Source organism: Saccopteryx bilineata, chromosome X (genome assembly GCF_036850765.1).
Source record: "Saccopteryx bilineata isolate mSacBil1 chromosome X, mSacBil1_pri_phased_curated, whole genome shotgun sequence".
NCBI lineage: Eukaryota > Metazoa > Chordata > Mammalia > Chiroptera > Emballonuridae > Saccopteryx > Saccopteryx bilineata.
The window spans coordinates 76,681,373-76,707,460 of NC_089502.1; the positions used below are offsets into that span (position 1 = coordinate 76,681,373).

At 54.0% G+C, this 26,088-nt stretch overlaps 1 protein-coding gene across 8 annotated transcripts; it reads left to right on the forward strand.

The window, feature by feature from the left end:
• Positions 1-24,952, forward strand: MED12 (mediator complex subunit 12). 8 transcript variants are annotated; one of them, XM_066250431.1, is made up of 46 exons: positions 1-259; positions 741-845; positions 1,053-1,244; positions 2,427-2,586; positions 3,636-3,817; positions 4,347-4,457; positions 4,572-4,826; positions 5,208-5,354; positions 5,948-6,047; positions 6,167-6,303; positions 6,508-6,639; positions 7,002-7,128; positions 7,585-7,814; positions 8,552-8,632; positions 9,195-9,365; positions 9,575-9,719; positions 9,886-9,936; positions 10,219-10,337; positions 10,500-10,643; positions 11,083-11,246; positions 11,474-11,605; positions 12,018-12,245; positions 12,421-12,565; positions 12,733-12,853; positions 13,217-13,318; positions 13,405-13,530; positions 13,753-13,928; positions 14,105-14,284; positions 15,644-15,715; positions 16,140-16,273; positions 16,449-16,610; positions 16,861-16,972; positions 17,133-17,222; positions 17,698-17,807; positions 18,040-18,175; positions 18,433-18,594; positions 19,544-19,918; positions 20,121-20,271; positions 20,421-20,626; positions 20,793-20,870; positions 20,960-21,014; positions 21,090-21,177; positions 23,533-23,767; positions 24,070-24,204; positions 24,417-24,498; positions 24,679-24,952. In XM_066250431.1, exons 1-46 carry the CDS (start codon positions 161-163, stop codon positions 24,720-24,722), a joined length of 6,489 nt encoding a protein of 2,162 aa, XP_066106528.1. In that variant the 5' UTR covers positions 1-160; the 3' UTR covers positions 24,723-24,952. The 8 variants fall into 8 exon arrangements, with proteins under 8 accessions (XP_066106528.1, XP_066106529.1, XP_066106521.1 ...); XM_066250432.1 differs by having other exon boundaries at positions 13,417-13,530; XM_066250424.1 differs by having other exon boundaries at positions 20,960-21,177.
• The last annotated feature ends 1,136 nt before the right edge of the window (positions 24,953-26,088 follow it).

Sequence of the window (26,088 nt, forward strand, 5' to 3'; positions counted from 1 at the left end):
CCGGCGTCCCTCGGTAGTTTCCGGCAATGATCGAGAGTTTCTAACGTGCCCCTTGCTGTCTCTCGGCCGCCGTCCTCGCCACCGCCGGTACCCCCCGCCCCCCCCCCCCCCGCGCCCCGGCCGGCCCGGCTGGCGCCTCCGGCACTACGGGCTGGGCAAGATGGCGGCTTTCGGGATCTTGAGCTACGAACACCGGCCCTTGAAGCGGCCGAGGCTGGGGCCTCCCGATGTGTACCCTCAAGACCCCAAACAGAAGGAGGTGCGTTCACAAACCGGGGCTCCCGCAGAGCCAGGGGCCGGCGATCGGCACAGGAGGGAGCACTGAGGGTTTGGGGAAGGGGGGGCGGGGCGGGCGGGTGGGAGCGAAAGTCCCGATAGGGCAGAGAGTGAAGTGGGTGCGGGAGAGGGGGATCTGGGGGCAAGGGGCGGTTCCTGGGTGTGACCAGGGAACGATGGAGGGGCTAGGCGGAGGCGTCCCCCTCTCCACAGTCCCCTCAGAAAGTTGTCTGGGGCGGCTTGGCCAGCTTGCAGAAAGAGTGATGTTGAGTGAGCTCTGGTAATGGAGGACCTTAGGGAGGGTGGGAGTGGGAGCCAAATGATATCAGGGCCTAGCTCTAAATAACAGTCTGTGCTACTCTGAATCTTCCTGTTGCCTTATCTCTCCTTATTCCCTTCTGCCCTCCTCTCCCACCACCACCACCCAAGGGAAAAAACGCTAAAATGTCATTTTCCTGCCTCAGGATGAGCTGACGGCCTTGAATGTGAAACAAGGTTTCAATAACCAGCCGGCTGTCTCTGGGGATGAACATGGCACTGCCAAGAATGTCAACTTCAATCCTGCCAAGGTGAGAAAACCCTGCCAGGCTGAAGGAAAAGTCTGGAAGAATCTGAGAAGGAGCAAAGGACATGGGTTGGGAAGACTTAAAGGGACGACCTAAGTGGCTGAGTATTCCTTCATAACCTAATGCTGCCACATTGGCATTTGCCTGTCAATGACACAACCACCTCTCTGCTCTTTCTTCACACCCTGACGTATCATTTTCCTCCCTCAGATCAGTTCCAACTTCAGCAGCATTATTGCAGAGAAGTTACGTTGTAACACCCTCCCTGACACTGGTCGCAGGAAGCCCCAAGTGAACCAGAAGGACAACTTCTGGCTGGTGACTCCACGATCCCAGAGTGCCATTAACACCTGGTTCACTGACCTGGCTGGCACTAAGCCACTCACACAACTAGCCAAGAAGGTGAGATACTGTTTACTGTTCTTCAGGCGGAGGTGGGGAGCATGGGTACCAAGTACAGTGGTACCTTGATAGACGAGTTTAATTCATTTCATGGCCGAGCTTGTGACTCAATTTGCTCATGTGCCAAATCGAATTTCCCCATTTAAATTAATGGAAATGCAATTAATTTATTCTGGCCCCAAAAAACAACACGGATTTTTTGTTTTATATGCTTTTAAATAAGAAAATGTACTTTATAAATAACAAATACATACATACACACATACACACACTCACACACATATATACATAATAGGAGAGAATGTAAAGAAATAAACTAGTTTATGAAATGTTATTTATCTTCAAAATCAGGCAAAGGTGCTGGCAGAGGGGGAGGAGACTGGTGGAGGAGGTTTTCATTTCATGTGCTATCCCTTAACATAACTAACTTACTTTCTACACACACTTAATGCTACATTTAATTACAAAATTGACCTTACATAACTATGTATGATACTGTGTATACATTTTATCAATTTACTCGCTACACACCTAACACTACATTTATTGCAAAATGTAACTTACACACTAGGTATGATATGTAACTTTATTGCTAAACTTAGTTGCTATTTTTTTTTACTTTGGTTAATCATCATTTTCTTCACTGACTTTTGGCTTTTTCACTACATACTTTCCTTGCTTTCACTCCCAGGAAGTTTCAACAAAAGCCTTTTCATGGAAGTTTGTTTCTTCCTTCTAGAACGTTTTGATAATATGTGAAGCAAGTGTCATTACACAGCTCCAATACACGACCTGTTGCAACTTTTTATGGGTGTGTTTTTTTAGTAAACTGTTTAATTTTTTCCTAATTCCCCAACATTTCCTTAATCTCACTTGTACTGATTACCTCATCAGTACAAGTGAGCCCACCTCGAGCTCCTCCCTGCTAATTTTCTGCAAAACCTTACGCTGCTGCTGCTGCTGTAATCTGTGAAACCAAACATTTGGCAGGCTCTCTAAGGGAGGGTGGCAGAAGCTTGTGATCCAAACATTCGCTCGTGACTTAAAGCAAAAACTCCCATGAGTGACTGCTCATCTCTCAAATCGATCGTGATTTAAAGTGCTTGTGTGTCAAGGTATCACTGTACCCCCTATTCTCAGATTAGGCTACAAGTGTTCTCACTATTTGTGATGTCCATCCAGGTCCCCATTTTCAATAAGAAGGAAGAAGTGTTTGGGTACTTAGCCAAATACACAGTGCCTGTGATGAGGGCTGCCTGGCTCATTAAGATGACCTGTGCCTACTATGCAGCAATCAATGAGACCAAGGCTAAGAAGAGACAGGTCGTTGACCCCTTCACAGGTGAGTGACTCCTAAAACTGGTGGTCCCAGCACTGATCATTTCAAGGAGTGATAATACCCTTGGAATTATTCTCCTTATCTGTATTCCTTGCTTTTTCATGTATGTTGCAGTCTCTTAATTACTAAACAGGCAGTATCTTGAGTATCTACTGTGTGCGTGTACTGGGCTATAAAGATGACCAGTACCTAATCCTTGCCTTTAGCATGCTTATAGTCTGTCAGGATGCCAAGGCATGTGTACAAATGACATAATTAAATATAGAAAGTAGTAAGTGTCAAAGAGGAGACAGAAGCTTCTTTGAGACTTTAGTGGACAGAAAGATTATTCTTTTGAGGACACCTGGGAAGGCTTTAGGAAGGTGGCATTTGACTAGAGCCGAAGAGGATGAATAGGATTTAGAAATACAGTAGTCCCTCTCCCCCCTTATCTGAGAGGGATACATTCCAAGAGCCCCAGTGGATTCTTAAAACCACAGATAGTAGCAAACCCAATACTTACTATTGTTTTTTCCTATATGTATATACCTGTGATAAAGTATGATCTATAAATTGGGCACAGTAAGAAATTAGCAGCAGTAACTAAAACTAGAACAATTATGACAACATACTGCAGTAAGTTTTGTAAGTATAGTCCCTCTTTCTCAAAATATTTTACTGTACTGAACTCGCCCTTCTTATGACGATGTGAGCTGATAGACCGCCTGCGTGAAGACATGGAGTGAGGTGAATGACGTAGGCATTGTCATGCAGCATTCCGTAGCTATTGACCTGAGGATACATCAGAGGGAAGGTCACCTGCTTTGAATGATCCTGGATCATGGAGCCATGAATAACTGTCTATGGTTGGATATCAGAAACGGATGATGTTGATAGTTGGGAAAATTTATTTTACTTTCAGACTGCAGTTGACTGCAGGTTACTGAAAAGGCTGAAAGCAAAAGCATAGATAAAGGGGGACTGTGTATGGTGGTGGGTGGCAGGGTGGGGAACAGAAGGTGTTCTAAGCAGAGGGACAGAATAAAGTAGTCCTTTCCCCATCTCTCCCTTAGAGTGGACTCAGATCATCACCAAGTACTTATGGGAGCAGCTGCAAAAGATGGCTGAATACTACCGGCCAGGGCCTGCGGGCGGTGGGGGCTGCGGTTCCACTATAGGGCCCTTGCCCCATGATGTAGAGGTGGCAATACGACAGTGGGACTACAATGAGAAGCTGGCCATGTTCATGTTTCAGGTAGGGCGTGTTGTGGGGGACGTTGCGTCGGGCCTGATCTCACTCTGCCAGTGGAGAGTGGAGTCTGCCTGCCACTTTGCCCCAGATGTGGCTCTCTTCATCCTGTCATTGACTTTTTCAGCCTCATCTGTAGTAGTCCCTAGGCCAGGGGTCCCCAAACTACGGCCCACGGGCCACATGCGGCCCCATGAGGTCATTTATCCGGCCCCTGCCGCACTTCGCACTTCCGGAAGGGGCACCTCTTTCATTGGTGGTCAGTGAGAGGAGCATAGTTCCCATTGAAATACTGGTCAGTTGGTTGATTTAAATTTACTTGTTCTTTATTTTAAATATTGTATTTGTTCCCGTTTTGTTTTTTTACTTTAAAATAAGATCTGTGCAGTATGCATAGGGATTTGTTCATAGTTTTTTTTATAGTCTGGCCCTCCAACGGTCTGAGGGACAGTGAACTGGCCCCCTGTGTAAAAAGTTTGGGGACCCCTGCCCTAGGCTAAACAAATCCTTCCCCCCCCCACCCCGGTGCACATAGGACGGAATGCTGGATAGACACGAGTTCCTGACCTGGGTACTTGAGTGTTTTGAGAAAATCCGCCCTGGAGAAGATGAATTGCTTAAACTGCTGCTGCCCCTGCTGCTTCGAGTAAGGCCTAGGATTTTGAGGTGGGGGGCGGCTCAGGAGGGTTAGAGGAGGAATACGATGTGACAACAGGGTCCCTTGGAGGGAACTGGGGTTTTGCTCTTTGTGTCTTCACAGTACTCTGGGGAATTCGTTCAGTCTGCATACCTCTCCCGCCGCCTTGCCTACTTCTGTACCCGAAGACTGGCCCTGCAGCTGGATGGCATGAGCAGTCACTCAGCTCACGTTATGTCTGCCCAGTCGACAGGCACACTGCCCACCACCCCTGCTCCTCAGCCCCCAACTAGCAACGCACCCTCTACACCCTTTAGTGACCTGCTTATGTGCCCTCAGCACCGGCCCCTGGTTTTTGGCCTCAGCTGTATCCTTCAAGTAGGTACTAGGTGGCCCCAAGGAAGTGTTAAGTGGTGTCCTAAAAACAAAAAGGCATCCTGAGAGAAGTTGGACTCCTGTCCTGGAGTGTGGGGGTGCTTCTAAGTTGGAGGTGGGAGTCGGCACTGAGTACTTGGTTGGAGATGATCACTTCTCATTCATGGGCTGTTGGTTCTTTTTCAGTTAGTTAGTTCTCTTCCAGGGCTAAAGACTATGCCAAAGGCTTTTAGTGGATGAGGGAAGGGGCTTAAAGATTGAGGGGTGCTGCCCCAGGGACTTAGAATAACTTTGGATTGGAACTCTAAGGGTTGGGTCTTATAATGGGATTCTAAAGAGGTAGCTATGGTAACTGAGTGTGACGCAGTGGCTCCTGTTTGGCAGACCATCCTCCTGTGTTGTCCTAGTGCCCTGGTTTGGCACTACTCGCTGACTGATAGCCGAATTAAGACTGGATCACCACTTGACCACCTGCCTATTGCCCCCTCCAACCTGCCCATGCCAGAGGGCAACAGTGCCTTCACTCAACAGGTATGTTGGACCAGTTGCCTAGTACTCCCAGATTTGGGAGGTGAGGCTCAATTGTTTCCTCAGAAATAGTGACTTGGGGCCCTGGCCGGTTGGCTCAGCGGTGGAGCGTCGGCCTGGAGTGCGGGGGACCCGGGTTCGATTCCCAACCAGGGCACATAGGAGAAGCGCCCATTTGCTTCTCTACCCCCCCCCCTCCTTCCTCTCTGTCTCTCTCTTCCCCTCCTGCAGCCAAGGCTCCACTGGAGCAAAGATGGCCCGGGCGCTGGGGATGGCTCCTTGGCCTCTGCCCCAGGCGCTAGAGTGGCTCTGGTCGCGGCAGAGCGACGCCCCGGAGGGGCAGAGCATCGCCTCCTGGTGGGCAGAGCATCGCCCCTGGTGGGCGTGCTGGGTGGATCCCGGTTGGGCGCATGCGGGAGTCTGTCTGACTGTCTCTCCCCGTTTCTAGCTTCAGAAAAATACAAAAAAAAAAAAAAAAAAGAAAGAAATAGTGACTTGGAGCCTGGCACTATTCTTTTTGCCTGGGGACCTGGCCTTTTGCCAGGACATACCTGTGCCTTGGTATGTCCCTGAAGCGTCCCTTGTCAATACTGCAGGTCCGTGCAAAGTTACGGGAGATCGAGCAGCAGATCAAGGAGCGCGGACAGGCAGTTGAGGTCCGCTGGTCTTTTGATAAGTGTCAGGAAGCTACTGCAGGTGGGTGCCGGACAGTGGAGAGGAACACGGGGGTTTGCGGAAAGGACGAGGTTGGGAGGGACGGCATCAGAGAGTGGGACTGCCCGGGCAGGTTACCCCTTCGCCGCTTCCCTCCTTAGGCTTCACTATTGGACGGGTGCTCCACACTCTGGAAGTGCTGGACAGCCATAGTTTTGAGCGCTCTGACTTCAGCAACTCTCTTGACTCCCTTTGTAACCGAATCTTTGGCTTGGGGCCTAGCAAGGATGGCCATGAGGTAAGCAAGAAGGAGCAAAAGCCATTACAAGAGCAATAGTATATGAGGAGGAGGCGTGGTGAGACCTGAAAATCGGGATATCTGAAGAGGTGGTCTTACTGGGTCTCAGGTGTTTTAAGATGGGGCCCAGTGGTTAAGAAATCGGAGCTGGGTTCTCAGTCCTCAGCCCACCCCTGCTCCCTCCTGTCTTCCTTTGGTCCCCAGATCTCCTCAGATGACGATGCCGTGGTCTCTCTGCTGTGTGAATGGGCTGTCAGCTGCAAGCGGTCCGGCCGGCACCGCGCCATGGTGGTGGCCAAGCTCCTGGAGAAGAGGCAGGCGGAGATCGAAGCTGAGGTCAGGGAGCAGAAAGGAGCGAGAGCACCTGGCCAGCAGGGCAGGGACAGCTGGGGGTGGAGACCGACGGGCCGCTAGCGGGACTGAGCTGAAGTTGGGAGGAGAACGAAGTGGTAGAGCCGATGGGGAAGGCTGAGGACGTAGCAAGGCGAAAGTAGAAAGGGGAGTGGATTGAACACCGAGTTGGAGAAGCAGTCAAGGCTTCCGCTGGGAGGCAGTAAAGAAAATGGAGGTCGGAGGGGGCACAGGATTGAAAAGCTTGGGAGGAGTCACAACAGGTGGTGGTTCCCAGGTTCCGCAGGGAGGAAGGAGTGAGGAACCAGGTAGACACCAGTCCTCCAGTTTGCTGTCCTCTCTTACAGCGCTGTGGAGAATCGGAAGTCGCAGACGAGAAAGGTTCCATCGCCTCTGGCTCCCTTTCTGCTTCCAGTGCTCCCATTTTCCAGGACGTCCTCCTTCAGTTTCTGGATACACAGGCTCCCATGCTGAGTACGGACCTCTGCCACGTCTGCTTATCTCGGCCTAGACTCAGTTACCTGTTACTGTCATCAGAAAGCATAATCTAGGGCCCTCTGGTATATTTTTCTATCTGGGGGCCTATGCTGAATGACTTTTGGACATCATTGTAGTCTTTCATCATCTTATAGTTTTAACAGAGTAGAGAAATAAAAAGAAGAGTAGAAACCAGAACGAACGATCGAAGCATTGTCAAATATACCTAGCAGCGGAGATGCTGTGCTCCTTTCTGAGACGGTGTGTGGGCACGGGGTGGGCGGCCAGCTACACTTTGTCCCTCAGCAGTTTCTGTTTATCTTGGTCTTGATCCATCCTCTTTCTGCCCACCTCAGGCGCTCTAGGAGGAGCATGCCTGAGGTGTGGCCCCCTGTCTTTCAGCCCGCTTCTGTCGTGCTTCTAACGTGTCTCTTCTCCTTCCCTCCCCTCCAGCGGACCCCCGAAGTGAGAGCGAGCGGGTGGAATTCTTTAACTTGGTACTGCTGTTCTGTGAACTGATTCGACATGATGTTTTCTCCCACAACATGTATACTTGCACCCTCATCTCCCGAGGGGACCTTGCCTTTGGAGCCCCTGGGCCACGGCCTCCCTCTCCCTTTGACGACCCTGCTGATGACTCCGAGCGCAAAGAGGCTGAGGGCAGCAGCAGTAGCAAGCTGGAGGTGAGCGACCTTTTCCTGGCCTTGGGTGGTCTCTTCCCGAGTTTCCCTGAGAGCCTCTTGCCCAGTAAGGAGGGCAGTATGTGCTTAGTGCTTCGCAGTTAACATGGCGTTCTTTTTTTTTACAGAGACGGAGTGAGTCAGAGAGAGGGATAGACAGGGACAGACAGACAGGAACGGAGAGAGATGAGAAGCATCAATCATTAGTTTTTCGTTGCGTGTCGCAACACCTTAGTTGTTCATTGATTGCTTTCTCATATGTGCCTTGATCGCGGGCCTTCAGCAGACTGAGTGACCCCTTGCTGGAGCCAGCGACTTTGGGTTCAAACTGGTGGGCTTTTTGCTCAAACCAGATGAGCCCGCGCTCAAGCTGGGGACCTCAGGGTCTCGAACCTGGGTCCTCTGCATCCCAGTCCGACGCTCTATCCACTGCGCCACTGCCTGGTCAGGCTAACATGGCGTTCTTACATTGTTCTTCTTTTTCATTTGATCCTCACAACTGCCCCATGAGGGTAATCCTACCCCCCATTTTGTTCTTTTGTCGCCTTCTCCCCATTTTAAAGCTGAAGGAAATACTGAGGCCTATGGTGGTTAAATGACTAGTCAAGGCTCAAATCTACAGCAGATCCAGTGCTTTCCCAATGTAGTCTCCTGTCTCCGACTCCGCTGCCAACTCTTCTAGATGGTGGGGAGCAGGTTCCTGGTGCTAAAGCAAGTCCACTTGTGTTCTGTGCCCTCAGGATCCAGGGCTCTCGGAGTCTATCGACATCGACCCGAGTTCCAGCGTGCTCTTTGAGGACATGGAGAAGCCTGATTTCTCAGTAAGTTAGAGCCTGGTGTGGAAGAGTGCAGCTCCTGGGGGCCCCCCATGCTTCCTCTTTTGGGGATTTCTTTCTTTTTTTTTTTTTTGTATTTATTTTTTTTTTTTTTTGTATTTTTCTGAAGCTGGAAACGGGGAGAGACAGTCAGACAGACTCCCACATGCACCCGACCGGGATCCACCCGGCACGCCCACCAGGGGTGAAGCTCTGCCCACCAGGGGGCAATGCTCTGCCCCTCCGGGGCGTCGCTCTGCCGCAACCAGAGCCACTCTAGCGCCTGGGGCAGAGGCCAAGGAGCCATCCCCAGCGCCCAGGCCATCCTTGCTCCAATGGAGCCTTGGCTGCGGGAGGGGAAGAGAGAGACAGAGAGGAGGGGGGGGGTGGAGAAGCAAATGGGCACTTCTCCTGTGTGCACCAGCCAGGAATCGAACCCGGGTCCCCCGCACGCCAGGCCGACGCTCTACCACTGAGCCAACCGGCCAGGGCCTCTTTGGGGATTTCTTTATACACCTCCACCTCCTTTTGTTCTTCTAAACGTTCTGTCCTCTCGCCTTTCTCTCAGTTGTTCTCCCCAACCATGCCCTGTGAGGGGAAGGGCAGCCCTTCCCCCGAGAAAGCAGACGTTGAGAAGGAGGTGAAGCCACCAGCCAAGGAGAAGATAGAAGGAACTCTCGGGGTTCTTTACGAGCAGCCGCGGCATGTGCAATATGCCACCCACTTTCCGATACCGCAGGTACTCTTCTGCAGTATCTGGCCACCCTCTGCTTCGAGCCCAGGTTCTGCCCCAGGACCAGCGGAGGGGTTGGAGCTGCCCGCGAGGGTGCGCGTGCTGGGCAGGCCTTGAGCGCTGGGCTGCCCATGGGCGTGGCGCATGGCGCATGGCACATGCTGTTAGAGGAGGGACAGACCCGTGTGGAGTCTGACGGTGCTGCTGGGATACAGGAGGAGTCCTGCAGCCATGAGTGCAACCAGCGCTTGGTCGTACTGTTTGGGGTGGGAAAGCAGCGAGATGATGCCCGCCATGCCATCAAGAAAATCACCAAGGATATTCTGAAGGTTCTGAACCGCAAGGGGACAGCGGAAACTGGTGGGTTTGACACTCCTTAACCAGATCTCCCCCCCACGGAGCACCCTAGTCAGTCTTCCCTTCCCAGCCTAGGGCGCCCCAGTCACATCCCAGTGTCCTGTCTCTTGGAGTCTCCTGAGAGCTCTAGTCCTTTTGAAACTTCGCCCCTCGTTCCCCCCCTCTGCAGACCAGCTTGCTCCTATTGTGCCTCTGAATCCTGGAGACCTGACATTCTTAGGTACCTCACAGTAAGCCCTGTCCTGCCTGCCCTCCCCCGGCACCTCCCTGAATGTATTCCTCCCAAGGCCGCAGAGTCTGTGGTCCTTGAACCCTCACCGCCCTGTCCCCGTCCCTGCATCCCTCCCCCAGCCCTTGGCCCTCCCTTCCCATTTCCCTCCTGCCCTCCCTCCCCTTCCTTCCCCACTCCCTTCCTCCCTCCCACCCGCCCACAGCCTTCTCTCCATTCCCTGTCCCACTCTAGTCCCCTAGTTCACCTTCCCTGTCCTCGCTGTCCCTTCAGGTGGGGAGGATGGGCAGAAGCGGAGGCGCAGCCGGCCTGAAGCCTTCCCCACAGCCGAAGATATCTTCGCTAAGTTCCAGCACCTTTCACATTATGACCAACACCAGGTCACTGCTCAGGTGTGGGCCTCAGTGCAGCCCTTCCTACATTCTGGCCTCCTGTGCCCCCCTCCACTCCCCTCCCCTGTTAAACCTCCCCGGTTTCATCCCTTTCCACCAGTATCTATTTTTGCTTCCCCTCGCCTCTCTTCACTCCCATCTTGCTCCCACTGCCCTTATCAGGTCTCCCGGAATGTTCTGGAGCAGATCACAAGCTTTGCCCTTGGCATGTCGTACCACCTGCCCCTGGTGCAGCACGTGCAGTTCATCTTTGACCTCATGGAATACTCGCTCAGCATCAGTGGCCTCATCGACTTTGCCATTCAGGTGGGAAGTTGGGAAGATAAGGGTAGAGGAAGGAGTTGGTGCTGTGTGAGCTCCTGAGGGTGGGAGTAGGGGCTCAGGTCAGAGCGCCAGACTGGAGGGGCAGAAAGCCTAGCATGGGGAGGGGGCGTGGACCATGAGCGAACAGGCAGGAATAGAGACTCAAGTGCTCCCCGGGGAGGCTCGAGACACAGATCAGGGCATCAGGCATAGACTCTGCTCCCACCATGGACCTCACAGAATGGTATTCTGCAGACTGCTTGGATCTTTGATGTGGCTGATGGCATTAAGAGAACAAATGGCAGTGGCACATGGCACTGGGGTCCCTGTAGACTGAGGGCTCCCGCAGGAAGGGGCTGGAGTCCGGCTTTGCCAGTTCCTTCAAAGGAAGCGGGACATGTGCACCATGCAGAGCCCCTTCTCACTTCTTCCACTCTGCCAGCTGCTGAATGAGCTGAGTGTCGTCGAGGCCGAGCTGCTTCTCAAATCCTCCGACTTGGTGGGCAGCTACACGACCAGCCTGTGCCTGTGCATCGTGGCTGTCCTGCGGCACTATCATGCCTGCCTCATCCTCAACCAGGACCAGATGGCACAGGTCTTCGAGGGGTAAGCAGGGCTCAGACTGGCCGGAATGCACAGCGCCCTGCTGGATGCCACCGGAAGTGGCCTGCAGAGAGCATGCGGGGCTCTCCCTGGGGGACGTGCACACCCTTCAGGTGGGGTGGAGAGAGGATTGCCAGGAGACTTGAATCAGTGTCCAGGGACCTTGGCGCCCAGGCCCCGGCTCCGGCACATGCTCTGCCACCCCTCCTGACCTTGCTTTCTCGTGCCAGGCTGTGTGGCGTAGTGAAACACGGGATGAACCGGTCAGATGGCTCCTCCGCCGAGCGTTGTATCCTAGCTTATCTCTATGATCTGTACACCTCCTGTAGCCATTTAAAGATCAAATTTGGGGAGCTTTTCAGGTAAGAGAGGTGGGAGGTACGGGGTAGAGAGTGGGCCTCATCCTGTCTGCTTCCAGTGCTGCCCGTTTCAGGAGCAGGGCACAGCCCAGGAGCCTGCAGTTCCTGCAAGGTCATTTGGGAACTGTGTCATCCTCGTGCCTTTGGCTCCCTGAACGGGCCTTCCTCGTCCTTGGCCGGGGCTCTACCCCACCTCTGTGCGGCCCTCCCTCCTCCTCCCTGCCTCCAGATGCCCCTGTGCCTTCTCACTGGCTTCCTTTCTTGTCCACTCAGCCTTGTCCCATGTCCCTTTTTCTTGTCCCAAGGCCCCTGCTCTCTCACGCTCTCCTTTTTTTTTCTTTCCTGCCCCTTTCTGACCATCCATCTGCTTCACCAGACCTTCAACACTACCATCTCGTTTCCCCTGCCTCTGCAGCGACTTCTGCTCCAAGGTCAAGAACACCATCTATTGCAACGTGGAGCCATCAGAATCCAATATGCGCTGGGCACCTGAATTCATGATCGACACTCTGGAGAACCCTGCCGCTCACACCTTCACCTACATGGGGCTAGGCAAGAGTCTTAGTGAGAACCCTGCTAACCGCTACAGCTTTGTCTGCAATGCCCTTATGCACGTCTGTGTGGGGCACCATGATCCCGATAGGTATGGGGTGTACTGAGTGAGGAGTGGGCACTGCCCTCCAGCCCCACATTGGGAGGGATGAGATGCCCGGGAGGTACTTCGACCTTAGTTATTGCCGGGGTAGAGATGAAAAGTTAACGAGTCTGAGGTTTTGTGAAACAAGGTTTTTCCTGAGGGCATTTGTCCTTTTCCCCAGGGTTAATGACATCGCAATCCTGTGCGCTGAGCTGACTGGCTATTGCAAGTCACTGAGTGCGGAATGGCTGGGAGTACTGAAGGCCTTGTGCTGCTCCTCTAACAATGGCACTTGTGGTTTCAACGACCTCCTCTGCAATGTGGATGTGAGACTTGGGCGAGGTCCCGCTGGGGCCTGGGCCCATTCTGGGGGCGGAGGTTTGCTCACTGGCATCAGGGCCATACAGAGAGTTTTGGTGCATACCATCTTGAGTTGGGAGGCGGCACCCTCTTTCCACACTGAGTGGTGGTGTCTATCTGCTTTTTCCTCCAGGTCAGTGACCTGTCTTTTCATGACTCCCTGGCCACTTTTGTCGCCATCCTTATCGCTCGGCAGTGTTTGCTTCTTGAGGATCTGATTCGCTGTGCTGCTATCCCGTCACTCCTTAATGCTGGTAAACAACAATCCAGGTCCCCTGGACTTTCCAGAGCCCAGATTTCAAAGCACACTCCATCTGCACAGTCAGTATTTGGTGTCAGGCTCCCTGGTGTTGCCAGAGGCGTCTTGCACTGGGCCTCAGGCTCAGAGAGCCTCTTCCTGAGCCTGCATTTGCAGCCCTGGTCTGTCCATTTTGTGACTCTTCGAGGGGCTCCGCAGATACAACAAAATAGCTGGCTGCCCCACCTGTCCTCCAGCGTTCTATTGTTTTTTACCTTTTGCCTGACCTTGTCTCCCTTTTTCCCACCCCTCCACACACCCATGTGCACGTGCGGTCCACCTTCGTCCTGTCCGGTCCACTCTGTCTTCCTTTCCACAGCGTGCAGTGAACAGGACTCTGAGCCAGGGGCCCGGCTTACCTGCCGCATCCTCCTCCATCTTTTCAAGACACCTCAGCTCAATCCTTGCCAGTCCGATGGCAGTAAGTGACCCCATCTGAGGTAGTCAGCGGTAGAAAGTGTGGCTCCCCTATCCCCACCATTTCTGCATCTGCTCCCCTGACCTTAGCTCCCTCCCCAGACAAGCCTGCTGTAGGAATCCGCTCCTCCTGTGACCGCCACCTGCTGGCTGCCTCTCAGAACCGCATCGTGGATGGAGCTGTGTTTGCTGTTCTCAAGGCTGTGTTTGTACTTGGTATGGGGGGAGGAAGGGACGGGTGCTAGCTAAACTACAGAGGACAGTCTTTCTCTCTGCTGAAGGTGGTCTCCCCAACCTTTAGGAGGGGAGGGAAGGAAGTGTATTTCTGTCCCAGAGGGCAGGGTTTGAGGAGGTGCTACCTCTGTGGCTGTGGGCTGGGTCTCCGCACCGTGTTGGGATCTCACTCTGCCCTTCCTATCTCCCGCCTGTGGACCACAGGGGACGCGGAACTGAAGGGCTCAGGCTTCACTGTGACAGGAGGAACGGAAGAACTTGCAGAGGAGGAGGGAGGAGGTGTCAGCGGCGGTCGGAGGCAGGGTGGCCGCAGCGTCTCTGTGGAGACAGCCAGTCTGGATGTCTATGCCAAGTACGTGCTGCGCAGCATCTGCCAACAGGTCAGTCTCAGCTCCCCCCGCACCTCCTGAGTGCCTCTGTGTAATGTGGTCCTGGGTCCAGTGATGAGCATGCCACCTCTGCTGTCCATCACGTCTCTCACTGAGCCCCAGGCTGTCCTCCTTGTTCCCGACCCCCTCCCCGGCCGCCCCAGTCCACTGATGGTCAGCTTCCGTAGGAATGGGTAGGAGAGCGTTGCCTCAAGTCGCTGTGTGAGGACAGCAATGACCTACAAGACCCAGTGCTGAGTAGTGCCCAGGCCCAGCGGCTCATGCAGCTCATCTGCTACCCACACCGTGTGCTGGACAGCGAGGACGGGGAGAACCCGCAGCGCCAGCGCATTAAGCGTATTCTCCAGGTAGGCCAGGGCGATGGGGCCTTGGGCAGAGCAATGGGGCCTGAGCCTGGGGTCAAATCCTGGCAGCCTTGAGAGAAAGGGAGTTCAGCAGGAAGACAGACAAGGATGTAGGTGAGTGGTGGGGAGAGAAACAACCCCAGCGAGGATTTAAAAGTCAAACCAAAATGGTCTGGACTGGAGAGGAAACTGTTAGGGAAGGGCACAGCTATCTGGATGGAGTAGGGCTGTTGCTTATCAGTGGGAGGCATGGCGTCTGGGAGGCCTACACTCGGCGCTTCGGCTGGGGCTCAGTAGTGAGCAGTGATGCTACTTGGTGCTACTACGTCAGACTGTCTGCTTCGAACCTGGTGCAGTGCTCAGTGCGCTGTGCACGTTTTCGCATTTAATCTTTACAACTCTGGGAAGTAGGTGTGAGTATCTCTGTTCGACCAGTGAGGAAACTAAGGTTTGAAGGCTAAGTAACTTGCGCAAGGTCACACAGCTAGTAAGCTGAGAGATAGTTTGTGGCCCCAGATTTGCTTGTGCCGTTTTCCTTAGCTACGCAGCCATGGACATTCAGGTGAGTGGTGGGCAGACAACTAAAGCCATTAAGGAGAAGTTAAAGGAATGATGTCACTTCAGCCCAGAGCAGATAATGCCAAAGGGAGATTAGCTAACAGTAGCCTTGAGGTCTGTAAAGGACTTTGAGCAGCTGGTTTGAAACAGGAGAAGCAGGCTTCAACTTTAACATTCAGGATTTAGGTAAAGTTTTAGGCAGAACTTCCTTGTGTGAAGGAATGTGAGGCCCTGGAATGGGCACCTGGGGAAAGGTGTGAAATCTTCCCTGAACCTTTTGAGATAGGTTACATTTTTCAATTACCTTGAATTGTTTAGGTATAGTCTTGACCAGGGGTCCCCAAACTTTTTACACAGGGGGCCAGTTCACTGTCCCTCAGACCATTGGAGGGCCAGACTATAAAAAAAACTATGAACAAATCCCTATGCACACTGCACAGATCTTATTTTAAAGTAAAAAAAAACAAAATGGGAACAAATACAGTATTTAAAATAAAGAACAAGTAAATTTAAATCAACCAACTGACCAGTATTTCAATGGGAACTATGCTCCTCTCACTGACCACCAATGAAAGAAGTGCCCCTTCCGGAAGTGCCACGGGGGCCGGATAAATGGCCTCAGGGGGCCGCATATGGCCCGCAGGCCGTAGTTTGGGGACCCCTGGTCTTGACTAAAGCTGGAGTCTTGGAGGTCCTTTCAGTATGCGGTTCAGAGTTGGAAGAGATCAGCAGTTGGCCTCAGGCTGATGCGTGGCTGTGGGTGACACAGTGGTGACTGGCTTGGGGGTGGGGTCTCTGTCACAGAACCTGGACCAGTGGACCATGCGCCAGTCTTCCCTGGAACTGCAGCTCATGATCAAGCAGACCCCCAACAATGTGAGTGGTGGCCCGGCCCTCTGCCAGGCTCACTTCTACTTCCATGTGTCAGGGAGCCGGGCACCCGAGGAGCCTCGGTCCCACCCTGCGCTTCTTGAGATAAGGAAGGATGGGAAGATGGCAGATGTGTGGAGGCGATGATAAGGGAGCTGGGGTGGGAGTGTTGGGGCTCTGGGCTGTGGGGGCGTTGGCAGTGGTGGTGGTTGTGGAGGCTGGTTCTGTGGCCACAACTCTAAGGAGGTATGGAAAGGAGAAGGCTGGGGAATAGGAAAGATCTGAAGGGACCGGAGGATGTGACTCCCAGCAGAGGGATGGCCCTACCTTCCCATTAATCTCCCCATCTCCCATCTCCCCTGCCGTCGGTATTTCTCCCCCCCACCCCCAGCTACGTCTTTAGCATCCCTGTGCCCTTTGTCCTCCCCAGGAGATGAACTCCCTGTTAGAAAACATTGCCAAGGCCACAATCGAGGTTTTCCAACAGTCAGCCGAGACAGGGTCGTCTTCGGGAAACACTGCGAGCAACATGGCCAGCAGCAACAAGACCAAGCCCGTGCTCAGGTTGGGTAGCCACGTGTTTCTTAGGACCCGTCCCTTAGGAGTTTCTCGTGCTGGGATGTAGATGTTTCCGCTGCCTGGAGACAAAGGCCAGGCACACCCGTCAGAGAGGGGAGGATGGATTCTCCCAGCCTTGCCTGGCTCCTCTGTAACCCTACTGACTCCATCTGTCCTCCAGCTCTCTAGAGCGCTCCGGTGTCTGGCTGGTGGCCCCTCTCATTGCTAAACTGCCCACCTCTGTCCAGGGGCACGTGCTAAAGGCTGCAGGGGAGGAGCTGGAGAAGGGCCAGCACTTGGGTTCTTCTTCCCGCAAAGAACGTGACCGGCAAAAGCAAAAGAGGTAGAGTGGAGGGGGCGGGGGCTGGGCCAGGGGTGGGAAAGAGAGGAAGCACCCTGTGCAGAAGTAGAGTGGGGCAGAAGGGTGAGGATAAAACCCATGGGAAAGGGGAAAATCCGAGGGTAAGAGTGGGCACTGTTGAGCAGGAGGCTTGATCTTGAAACAGTAGCGTCTGGGGCTTAGGGGAATGGGGTTCAAAGCTTCCTGATCTCCAAGCCCTGGTCTCTTTCGTTTCTTTTCCTCTCATCTTCAGCATGTCCCTCTTGAGCCAGCAGCCCTTCTTATCACTGGTGCTGACATGTCTGAAAGGACAGGATGAGCAGCGCGAGGGCCTCCTCACCTCCCTCTATAGCCAGGTGCACCAGGTCAGTCTCTGGGGCATGGAGCCTGGCCCCGGGGCAAGAAGGATGGACTCAGGAGGACACTGAGTGCTTGGAACCTTCATTTCCTTCCATGAACACTGTATGTGCTTTGCAGTGGAAACGAGGAGATCCCTGATCTGTGTTATACCTGTTTCTGTCTTAGATTGTGAATAATTGGCGAGATGACCAGTACTTAGATGATTGCAAACCAAAGCAGCTAATGCATGAGGCTCTTAAACTGCGGCTCAATCTGGTGAGAGGGAGAACTGGGAGGGGTGGGGCTAGAACTACAGAGTGAAGAAGCCCAGGCCGCCGAGGACGGGTGAGGAGGAAGGACCCAGGCTGCTGTGGGTCTTCACGCATTCACCCAGCTCTCCTAAAGACAGAGGACCTGGGAGTGGTTAAGGATACCGGACCCTGGCAAGGACCTTGTGTCAGCTATCATGGATTCTGGCTGGGCCCTAGGAGACCTAGAAACACATTTTGGAATGTTGGGTAGGATCCTGGACATCCTTTAGTCCGACTCATGTCATTTAATCAGTAAGGAAACCAAGGCCCAGAGACGTCAATTATTAAGTCACTGGCCTGAGATTCTGTAGCGAGTCAGAGACACAACTGGAACATGGGCCTCAGATGTCCCTAGTCCACCCACCCCTGGTTGTGAACTGAACTTTCCTTAAGCGCTGGACCTCGCCCTGAGCCCGTGACTGACGTGTCACTCCCGGCAGGTGGGCGGCATGTTTGACACGGTGCAGCGCAGCACGCAGCAGACCACGGAGTGGGCGGTGCTCCTCCTCGAGATCATCATTAGCGGCACCGTGGACATGCAGTCCAACAAGTAAGGCGCCCGCTTCCTCGAGCCTTTGCATCCAGGGGGCCCCTTTCCCCCACACCGGGCGCACAACCTACTGTGATCGGTGTGGCCCGTACTGTGACCTTGGCTGCCTTGGGTTCCCCACCTGGTTTTGATGCCCTCTGAACGACATCTTAAGCAGCGTTCTCTGCTTGTGTCCCACCTTGCGGCCTTTGCCTTCACCCCTTCTTGCTGCTCTCCCTGCCTGCTGTCACAGCGAGCTCTTCACTACTGTGTTGGACATGCTGAGTGTGCTCATCAACGGGACGCTGGCCGCAGACATGTCCAGCATCTCTCAAGGCAGCATGGAGGAGAACAAACGTGCGTACATGAACCTGGTGAAGAAGCTGCAGGTAAGCGGACGGGCCTGGGGAAGCCCAGGGGACTGGCAGTTTCCTAGCTCCTGGTCCCTGACCGAGCAGTGGCTGCCGCGCCTCTGGGACTCGGCTCTGGCCACAGCCTCCACCCTGCCCTTTCACGGCTGTTTTCTCTTGGTTATTCGTACAGCGAGGACTAAGCGTGTTCAGGCCAGATTCTGGGCCGTCCCCTGAGCACTGCATCCCTCTGTTCCTGTATTCCTGAGCTCTTTTCCCTCTTCCTGTGCCTGCAGAAGGAGTTGGGGGAACGCCAGTCAGACAGTCTGGAAAAGGTTTACCAGCTGCTGCCACTGCCCAAGCCGACCCGTGATGTCATCACCTGCGAACCACAGGGCTCCCTTATTGACACCAAGGGCAACAAGATTGCTGGCTTTGACTCCATCTTCAAGAAGGAGGCATGTTCCATTATCTTCTGCCCTCTGTGCCCCCCATCCCTGCCTTCCCCCCCTTTGGACAAGAGCCTTTCCTGCATTATTAACCTCGTAGCTACAAAGGCTCGGCGTGCCAGGGCATCCATTGTGCGCTGCGATGAGAGCCGCTTCTAGGGTGCTGAGCTCATCACTTAACTCTTAACTTTACTTACACTTTTTCTCCCCATCTTGGGGGTCTCACCCTCTTTCCTCGGTCTCTCCCTTCACTCCTACCCACCACTCACCGCACCGACCCACCTTTTAACATCCCACCCATTTCTCAGCACTCACCTTCCTTTCCCCTGCCCCCTGTCCTCCACCCCTGCCCCTACCCCGCTCCTCTGTCTGGCTGACAGCTCTCTCTCCACTCCCCCACCCCTGCACAATTTCCTCTCTCCCATCCGTCAGTTGCAGTATTTGTTGAATAATCGTAATCAATATGTGTAGTAGGGAAGGAGAGGAAGAAGAGGGTGCAGAGTTTGAAACCTGCAGTCCAGGCCATTCATGTATCCATTCTCCTCGTTTTTTTTCCTGGCCCATCTGTCTGTGTCTGTCTGAGTGTCTGTATCACTCTCTGCCTGCCTCTCACTGCACCCTCCTCTGTCTCTCTGCCTGTTTTCTCTCTCCCCGTCTCTGTCTCTCTCTCTGCCCGTCTTTAGTCTCTCCCTGTTTCTGTCTTCCTCTGAGTGTTAGTGTCTGTCTCAGTCTCTCTGCTCCGCACACCCATCACCCGCTCCCGTCTGACTCACTCTCCTGTGCACATGTGCGTGTGTCAGTGTCTGTCCGTCTGCCTGTGGTCATCTCTCCTGAATCTGTCCATGGCTTGTTCGTTATTGTTTGCCTACAGATATTTCCCTCTCTCCTTCAAGTCCTTAAAGTCTGGCTTCTGTTTTCCGAGCCTCAGTCGCTTATTGTTTCTCATTTTCTGGAGCAGGGTCTACAGGTTTCCACCAAACAAAAGATCTCTCCCTGGGATCTTTTTGAGGGCTTGAAGCCGTCAGCGCCCCTGTCTTGGGGCTGGTTTGGAACAGTCCGGGTAGACCGGCGGGTGGCCCGAGGCGAGGAGCAGCAGCGCCTGCTGCTCTACCACACACACCTGAGGCCCCGGCCCCGGGCTTATTATCTGGAGCCCCTGCCACTGCCGCCAGAGGATGAGGAGCCCCCTGCTCCCACCCTGCTGGAGCCTGAGAAAAAGCCTCCAGAGCCCCCCAAAACGGACAAACCTGGGGCCGCACCAGCCAGTACTGAGGAGCGCAAGAAGAAGTCCACCAAGGGCAAGAAACGCAGCCAGCCGGCCGCCAAGACAGAGGTGACTGCTGCCCCGCAGTGCCTTTCCACAGCCACTTTCTCTGGGGTCCTGTGCAGTTTCTGGTTTGTGGGAGGGGCAGGGCACAGGGGGGGGCAGGGGGGCCTTAGGAATTGTAAGAGTGAACTGTGTGGATCCAGGCCCCCGTCATCCATCCCATCCCATGGAGCCCCGCCCCTCACCTCCTCCTCTGCCTTTCACACAGGAGTACGGAATGGGCCCAGGCCGGAGCGGCCCCTACGGTGTGACGGTGCCTCCAGACCTCCTGCACCACACTAACCCTGGTTCTATAACGCACGTTAGCTACAGGCAGGGCCCCATAGGCCTCTACACCCAGAACCAGCCACTCCCTGCAGGTCAGTGCCAGCGTGGAATGACAGTCTTATCCAGCCGCCTCCTGCCTGAGGGACGACACCCCTCCTCCCAGGAGCTGTGAGTGGCCAGGACACCTAGTGGGGGACGGAAGGACAAGGACCCTAGAGGGTCAGCGTGCTCCCTTTTCCAGGCGGCCCTCGTGTGGACCCATACCGCCCTGTGAGGTTACCCATGCAGAAGCTGCCGGCTCGACCACCCTACCCTGCAGTGCTGCCCACAGCCATGACCGGGGTCATGGGCCTGGAACCCTCTTCCTACAAGCCCTCCATGTACCGCCAGCAGCAGCCTGCTGTGCCCCAAGGCCAGCGCCTCCGCCAACAGCTCCAGGCAAAGATAGTGAGAGGGGCACTAGGGAGGGCCCCCAGGGCGAGGGGCCCCTAAGGGTCACAGGACGGAGGAGGCACTTGGGACCTTCACAAGGACGTGCAGAGTGGGTGATACAGGAAACAAGATGGCGGGAAGTGTTTCCAGAGTCTGAGCTTGTCTTTTTTCCCCCTTTTAGCAGAGTCAGGGGATGCTGGGCCAGTCATCTGTCCACCAGATGACTCCCAGCTCTTCGTACGGCTTGCAGACCTCCCAGGTAAGGGCACAGGATTGTGAGACTTGGGGGCCTGAAGCAAGTGGCTCTGCCCGCTCTTGGCCCTGACGCTCTGTCCTCCTCCTGTCTAGGGCTATACTCCTTACGTTTCTCACGTGGGATTGCAGCAGCACGCAGGCCCCACAGGTACCGTGGTGCCTCCCAGCTACTCCAGCCAGCCTTATCAGAGCGCCCACCCTTCTACCAATCCTACTCTTGTAGATCCCACTCGTCACCTGCAGCAGCGGCCCAGTGGCTATGTACACCAGCAGGCCCCATCCTACGGACACGGACTGACCTCCACTCAAAGGTACCCAGGGGAGCAGGGGGCTGGAGAGCCACTGATGTGCAGAGGGGCATTTGACTTGGGAAAAGTGTGCCTGGAGGTGATGGGACTGGTCAGACCTTATGGAGACATCAAGAACACTCATCTGGCCATGTAGCCAATTGCCACAAAGTACCAAAGCTGGAAGGGACCCTGGTGACCAGTAGTCCCACACCTTCTTCCCCTGCATTTCTTTTAGGCCCAGAGAACGGAAAGTGCTTATATAGCCACAATAAGGGGAAATCTGGGGTCAGAGCTGCACTGCGTGATAAGGAGGCACCAAGCTGCTATCAGAACAGCGTAGCACGAATGGGCTAACGAATGTTAATCAGGCCTGAGTTAGGACATCATGATCACGTGTTGAGGCTCTGCAGCTAAGTCAGAACACTGAGGGGTGGACCAGAGGTAAAGCCCTTTACTTAAGGTATTAACTGCTCACTATGTGTCCAGCTCTGTGGCAGGACCGGTTGAGTTGAGGAAAGATATTTTTTAAAAATACTATGAAGTCCCTTATCACAAAGAATTGTTACTCTAGCCTGACCTGTGGTGGCGCAGTGGATAAAGTGTCGACCTGGGAACGCTGAGGTCGCCGGTTCAAAACCCTGGGCTTGCCTGGCCAAGGCACATATGAGAGTTGATCCTTTCTGCTCCTCTCTCTCTCTCTCTCTCTCTCTCTCTCTCTCTCTGTATGTGTCTCTAAAAAAAACTGAATAAAGTTAAAAATAAAAAAAAATAAAAATAAAAAGAATTGTTACTCTAGTTGGGGAGATGAGACTTCCACAGAATAATACTGAGAGAACGCTGAGGAGAAACATAATCAGGCGTGCCAGTGTGTGCCGTGACGTCACACGAGAACCCAGGAAAGGTGGGTGGCGCTCCCACATGGCCTGAGGCATCAGTGGAGGTGTCATGAAGGAGGTCAGGCTTATAGCGAAGGAGAGCTGTGCTTTGGATGTGTGGAGAGGAGGGGGAGGAGGGGAGCTCCAGGTAGAAGACATAGTGTGAGCAAAGACATGGCGACCCAAATGAGAGAGGCCAGAGGACGGGGAGGGGAAGAGCTTGGGTGAAGGTGTACTCCGTGCCAGGGAAGTAGTGAGGGGTCGGCTAGGAGTGGGCTTTTGGAGAAGGGCCCTGAATGCTCAGTGCAAAACTGAGATGCAGCTCCAGGAAGAGCTCTTTGTCCGGAAAGTGACATGAGGATTTGGGCATGTCAAGAGATTAATATGGAATGCGTGGATAAGACACATAGGCAGCCTGACCTGTGGTGGCACAGTGGGGTAGAGTGTTGACCTGGAATGCTGAGGTTGCTGGTTCAAGACCCCAGGCTTGCCCGGTCAAGGCACATATGGGAAGCAAGGTGATGCTTCCTGTCCCCCTCCCTCCAGTCCTTCCTCTCTCTCCCTCTCTTCTCTCTAAAATCAATAAATGAAATCTAAAACAAAAAAAATTAAAAATCCTTTAAAGAAAAAGATACATAGGGAAGGTGCGAGAAGACTTGAGGGGAAGACTTGAGACAGGGCCTGGTCAGTACCTGGTGCAGTGATGTATTGACTGCAGCAGGAAAAGTGCAAGGGGCGGTAGAGCTCAGTTGTCTTTAAGCCCCGGAAATGTTCCAGGGAATCATCACCACCAACAAAAGCCTCAGTGAGTGTTCACAAAATGCCTATCGTGTGCTGGGACTGGTTTTTCATTTTTATAAGAGAAAAGTAGCTAACAAAAATTGAAAAATTCCACCTGACCAGGCGGTGGCGCAGTGGATAGAACGTCAGACTGGGATGCGGAAGACCCAGGTTCGAGACCTCGAGGTCGCCAGCTTGAGCAGGGGCTCATGTGGTTTGAGCAAAAATTCACCAGCTTGGACCCAAGGTCGCTGGCTCGAGCAAGGGGTTACTTGGTCTGCTGAAGGCCTCCGGTCAAGGCACATATGAGAAAGCAATCAATGAGCAACTAAGGTGTCGCAATGCGCAATGAAAAACTAATGATTGATGCTTCTCATCTCTCCGTTCCTATCTGTCTGTCCCTGTCTATCCCTCTCTCTGACTCTCTGTCTCTGTAAAAAAAATAAAATTTAAATTTTAAAAAAAGAGAGAAAAAAAAAACATACTTTAAAAAAATTTGAAAAATTCCTAATCCTAAAGGTTATGAGACACTGAGCTGGGGTATCGTCTCAGCCCCTCATTTTCCTCCTTAGAAACCTGTCAGGACTCTAGGGGCTCTTAAAATGAGTGCCAGGGGGGAAGGAATGAAACGGCTTGCTGAAGTTCTTTCAGGGCAGAACCAGGGGCTGCTCCTCCACCTCAGTCCCTGCCCCATGCCTTGATCTCTGGATGTCTCTTTTAGGTTTTCACATCAGACCCTGCAGCAGACATCCATGATAGGCAGCCTGACCCCGCTGGGCGCTCAGGGGGTCCAGGCTGCAGTCCGGTCAGCTGCCATCCTGCCTGAGCAGCAGCAGCAGCAGCAACAGCAGCAGCAGCAGCAGCAGCAACAGCAGCAGCAGCAACAGCAGCAGCAACAACAACAACAACAATACCACATTCGGCAGCAGCAGCAGCAACAGCAGCAGATCCTGCGGGTGAGGCCTGGGGTCTCCATCGGGGACCTGGGAGCCCCTGGAGGAGGAGAGGCCCAGGCTCCTCCGGGTTGTCACCAAGCCTGACGGAGGCAGTGCCCGCAAAGAGCCAGGCAGTGGGGTCTCAGAAAGCTGGTTTCACCTCCTCCCCGTTTTGTTTCCTGGGGGTCCTCGTGGGAGAGAGCTGGGGCTTGTCTTTTGGGGACCCTGGGTGGGTGTCTTTCTCTGCAGCTTCCTCATCCCCAGCCCTCCATGCCTGGCCTCAGCTGCCCTGCTCCTGACAAGTATCTCTTCTGTCCTCCCAGCAACAGCAGCAGCAGCAGCAGCAGCAGCCGCCGCCACCGCAGCAAGCACACCAGCAGCCGCAGCAGCAGCCGCCACCGCAGCCGCAGCAGCAGCAAGCGGCCCCTCCCCAGCCCCAGCCCCAGTCCCAGCCCCAGGTAGCTGCTGCACTACAGCCACGGGCTCAGGGTCGGCTGCTCAGCTTGGGAGCAGCCAGTGAATCAGGTTGGGGACCATGTGCCGTGGGGTAGAGGTAGGAGGCAAGTCAGGGCGTGCTAAAAAGGGACGAAGAGGTGAGGATGGAGAAGGAAGTGGAAGGTCCTGAGTTGAAGGGTCAAGTTCAGTCTTCTGCTTCCCATTTCCACCTCAGTTCCAGCGCCAGGGGCTCCAGCAGACCCAGCAACAGCAGCAGACAGCAGCTTTGGTGCGGCAGCTCCAACAGCAGCTCTCCAGTAAGCCTGCCTGCCTTCCCGGAGAGCCCCGTGCAGGCCATGGGGAGGGGGCCGGCAGCCAGGCCACTGCTTCTGGCCCAGGTGCTGGGGGCAGCACTGTTCTGTCCCTTCCTGGGCAGCTCCGTGCATACCCACAGCCCGCGTGGCCTCTCACCTCTCATACTCTTTGGTTTTCTGCAGATACGCAGCCCCAGCCCAGTACCAACATATTTGGACGCTACTGAGCCACCTGGAAGAGCCGCTTGTGACTGGATGTGGCCCTGCCCTTTTCCCTGAATTCTCAATCAGTCCCCTTTTCGGGCTAGCACCAGTAGTGGTTGAGGCTCTTCCCTCAGGCTCCATTTTTAATGAGTTTTTAGTATTTTTGTTAATGTGAGGCATTGAGCTGTTGGGTTTTGTATATTATTTATATCGAGACCCCAGAGCTGTTGCACCCAATACAGAGCTTCTTTGCAAAGGGCGCGTGTGAGTTCTGCATGTCTGGGGAAGGCGGGCTGGAGGCTGGACGGACAAGTTGGATCCTTCATTCTGTTCACATAATCTCCCCTGTTTACCTGCTGTCCCCTAAATTTCTCAGTTTGAATTGGATTGCTAGCCTCTCTTCACTTCTGCAACCTAGCAACATATCAAGGTTTGGGCCCTTAATCTCTTCTGAAGGGCAGCTTGCCTTCTCACCTAGAAGATGCAACTTCCTGATGACTTTTCTCCATGGTTACACCTCTAGGGTTGGGGAGGGGCTGTGAGGCTGGAGGAAAAATCAACGAAACCTGATCCTTCTGCCACCCATCCCACCTGCTGGGTTTTTTTGGGTTTTTTTTTTCTGAAGCTGGAAACAGGGAGAGACAGACAGACTGACAGACAGACTCCCGCATGCGCCCGACTGGGATCCACCCGGCACGCCCACCATGGGGCGACGCTCTGCCCACCAGGGGGCGATGCTCTGCCCATCCTGGGCGTCGCCATGTTGCGACCAGAGCCACTCTAGCGCCTGAGGCAGAGGCCACAGAGCCATCCCCAGCGCCCGGGCCATCTTTGCTCCAATGGAGCCTCACTGCGGGAGGGGAAGAGAGAGACAGAGAGGAAGGAGAGGGGGAGGGGTGGAGAAGCAAATGGGCGCTTCTCCTGTGTGCCCTGGTCGGGAATCGAACCCGGGTCCTCCGCATGCTAGGCCGCCCACGTGCTGGGTTTGAACATGCTTCAGGGGGGAGGGGCTAACAGAAACGGCCACCATTTCTGCCACCTTGTGTGGTCATGTACTGAGTGTTATCGTGAGCAAGACCTTCCCTGAGATTCCTATTTCTGGGATGAAAAATTGCCCTGCATTAGCAAATGTCACCCTCGAAGCGGTGGTGGAAGTCTGGTGGGGTTGGGGGGGGGGGAGGAAGAGAGACCAATAGAAGGAAGCACCTTTTTCTTTCTCTATTGCTGGATCTGCTTGCTTTTACACAAGTCCCTTTGGTAGTTTCCCAGAGTAACTTGGTCACTCTCATTTTAGAGATAACTCAAAATTCGCTGCGGAGTCACATTGCCTTCAGGTTGCCTTCAGGTCTGGGGCTGTAGCTCCGAGGCTGTCCAGGAGAGCCAGCGGGT

Excerpts from the sequence above, each read along its gene's own strand:
- MED12 (XM_066250424.1), top strand. The coding sequence starts at position 161 with ATGGCGGCTTTCGGGATCTTGAGCTACGAACACCGGCCCTTGAAGCGG. Across the intron at positions 11,606-12,017 it reads AAATTTGGGGAGCTTTTCAG|CGACTTCTGCTCCAAGGTCA; the intron begins GTAAGAGAGGTG and ends CTGCCTCTGCAG. Across the intron at positions 17,223-17,697 it reads TTAAACTGCGGCTCAATCTG|GTGGGCGGCATGTTTGACAC; the intron begins GTGAGAGGGAGA and ends CACTCCCGGCAG.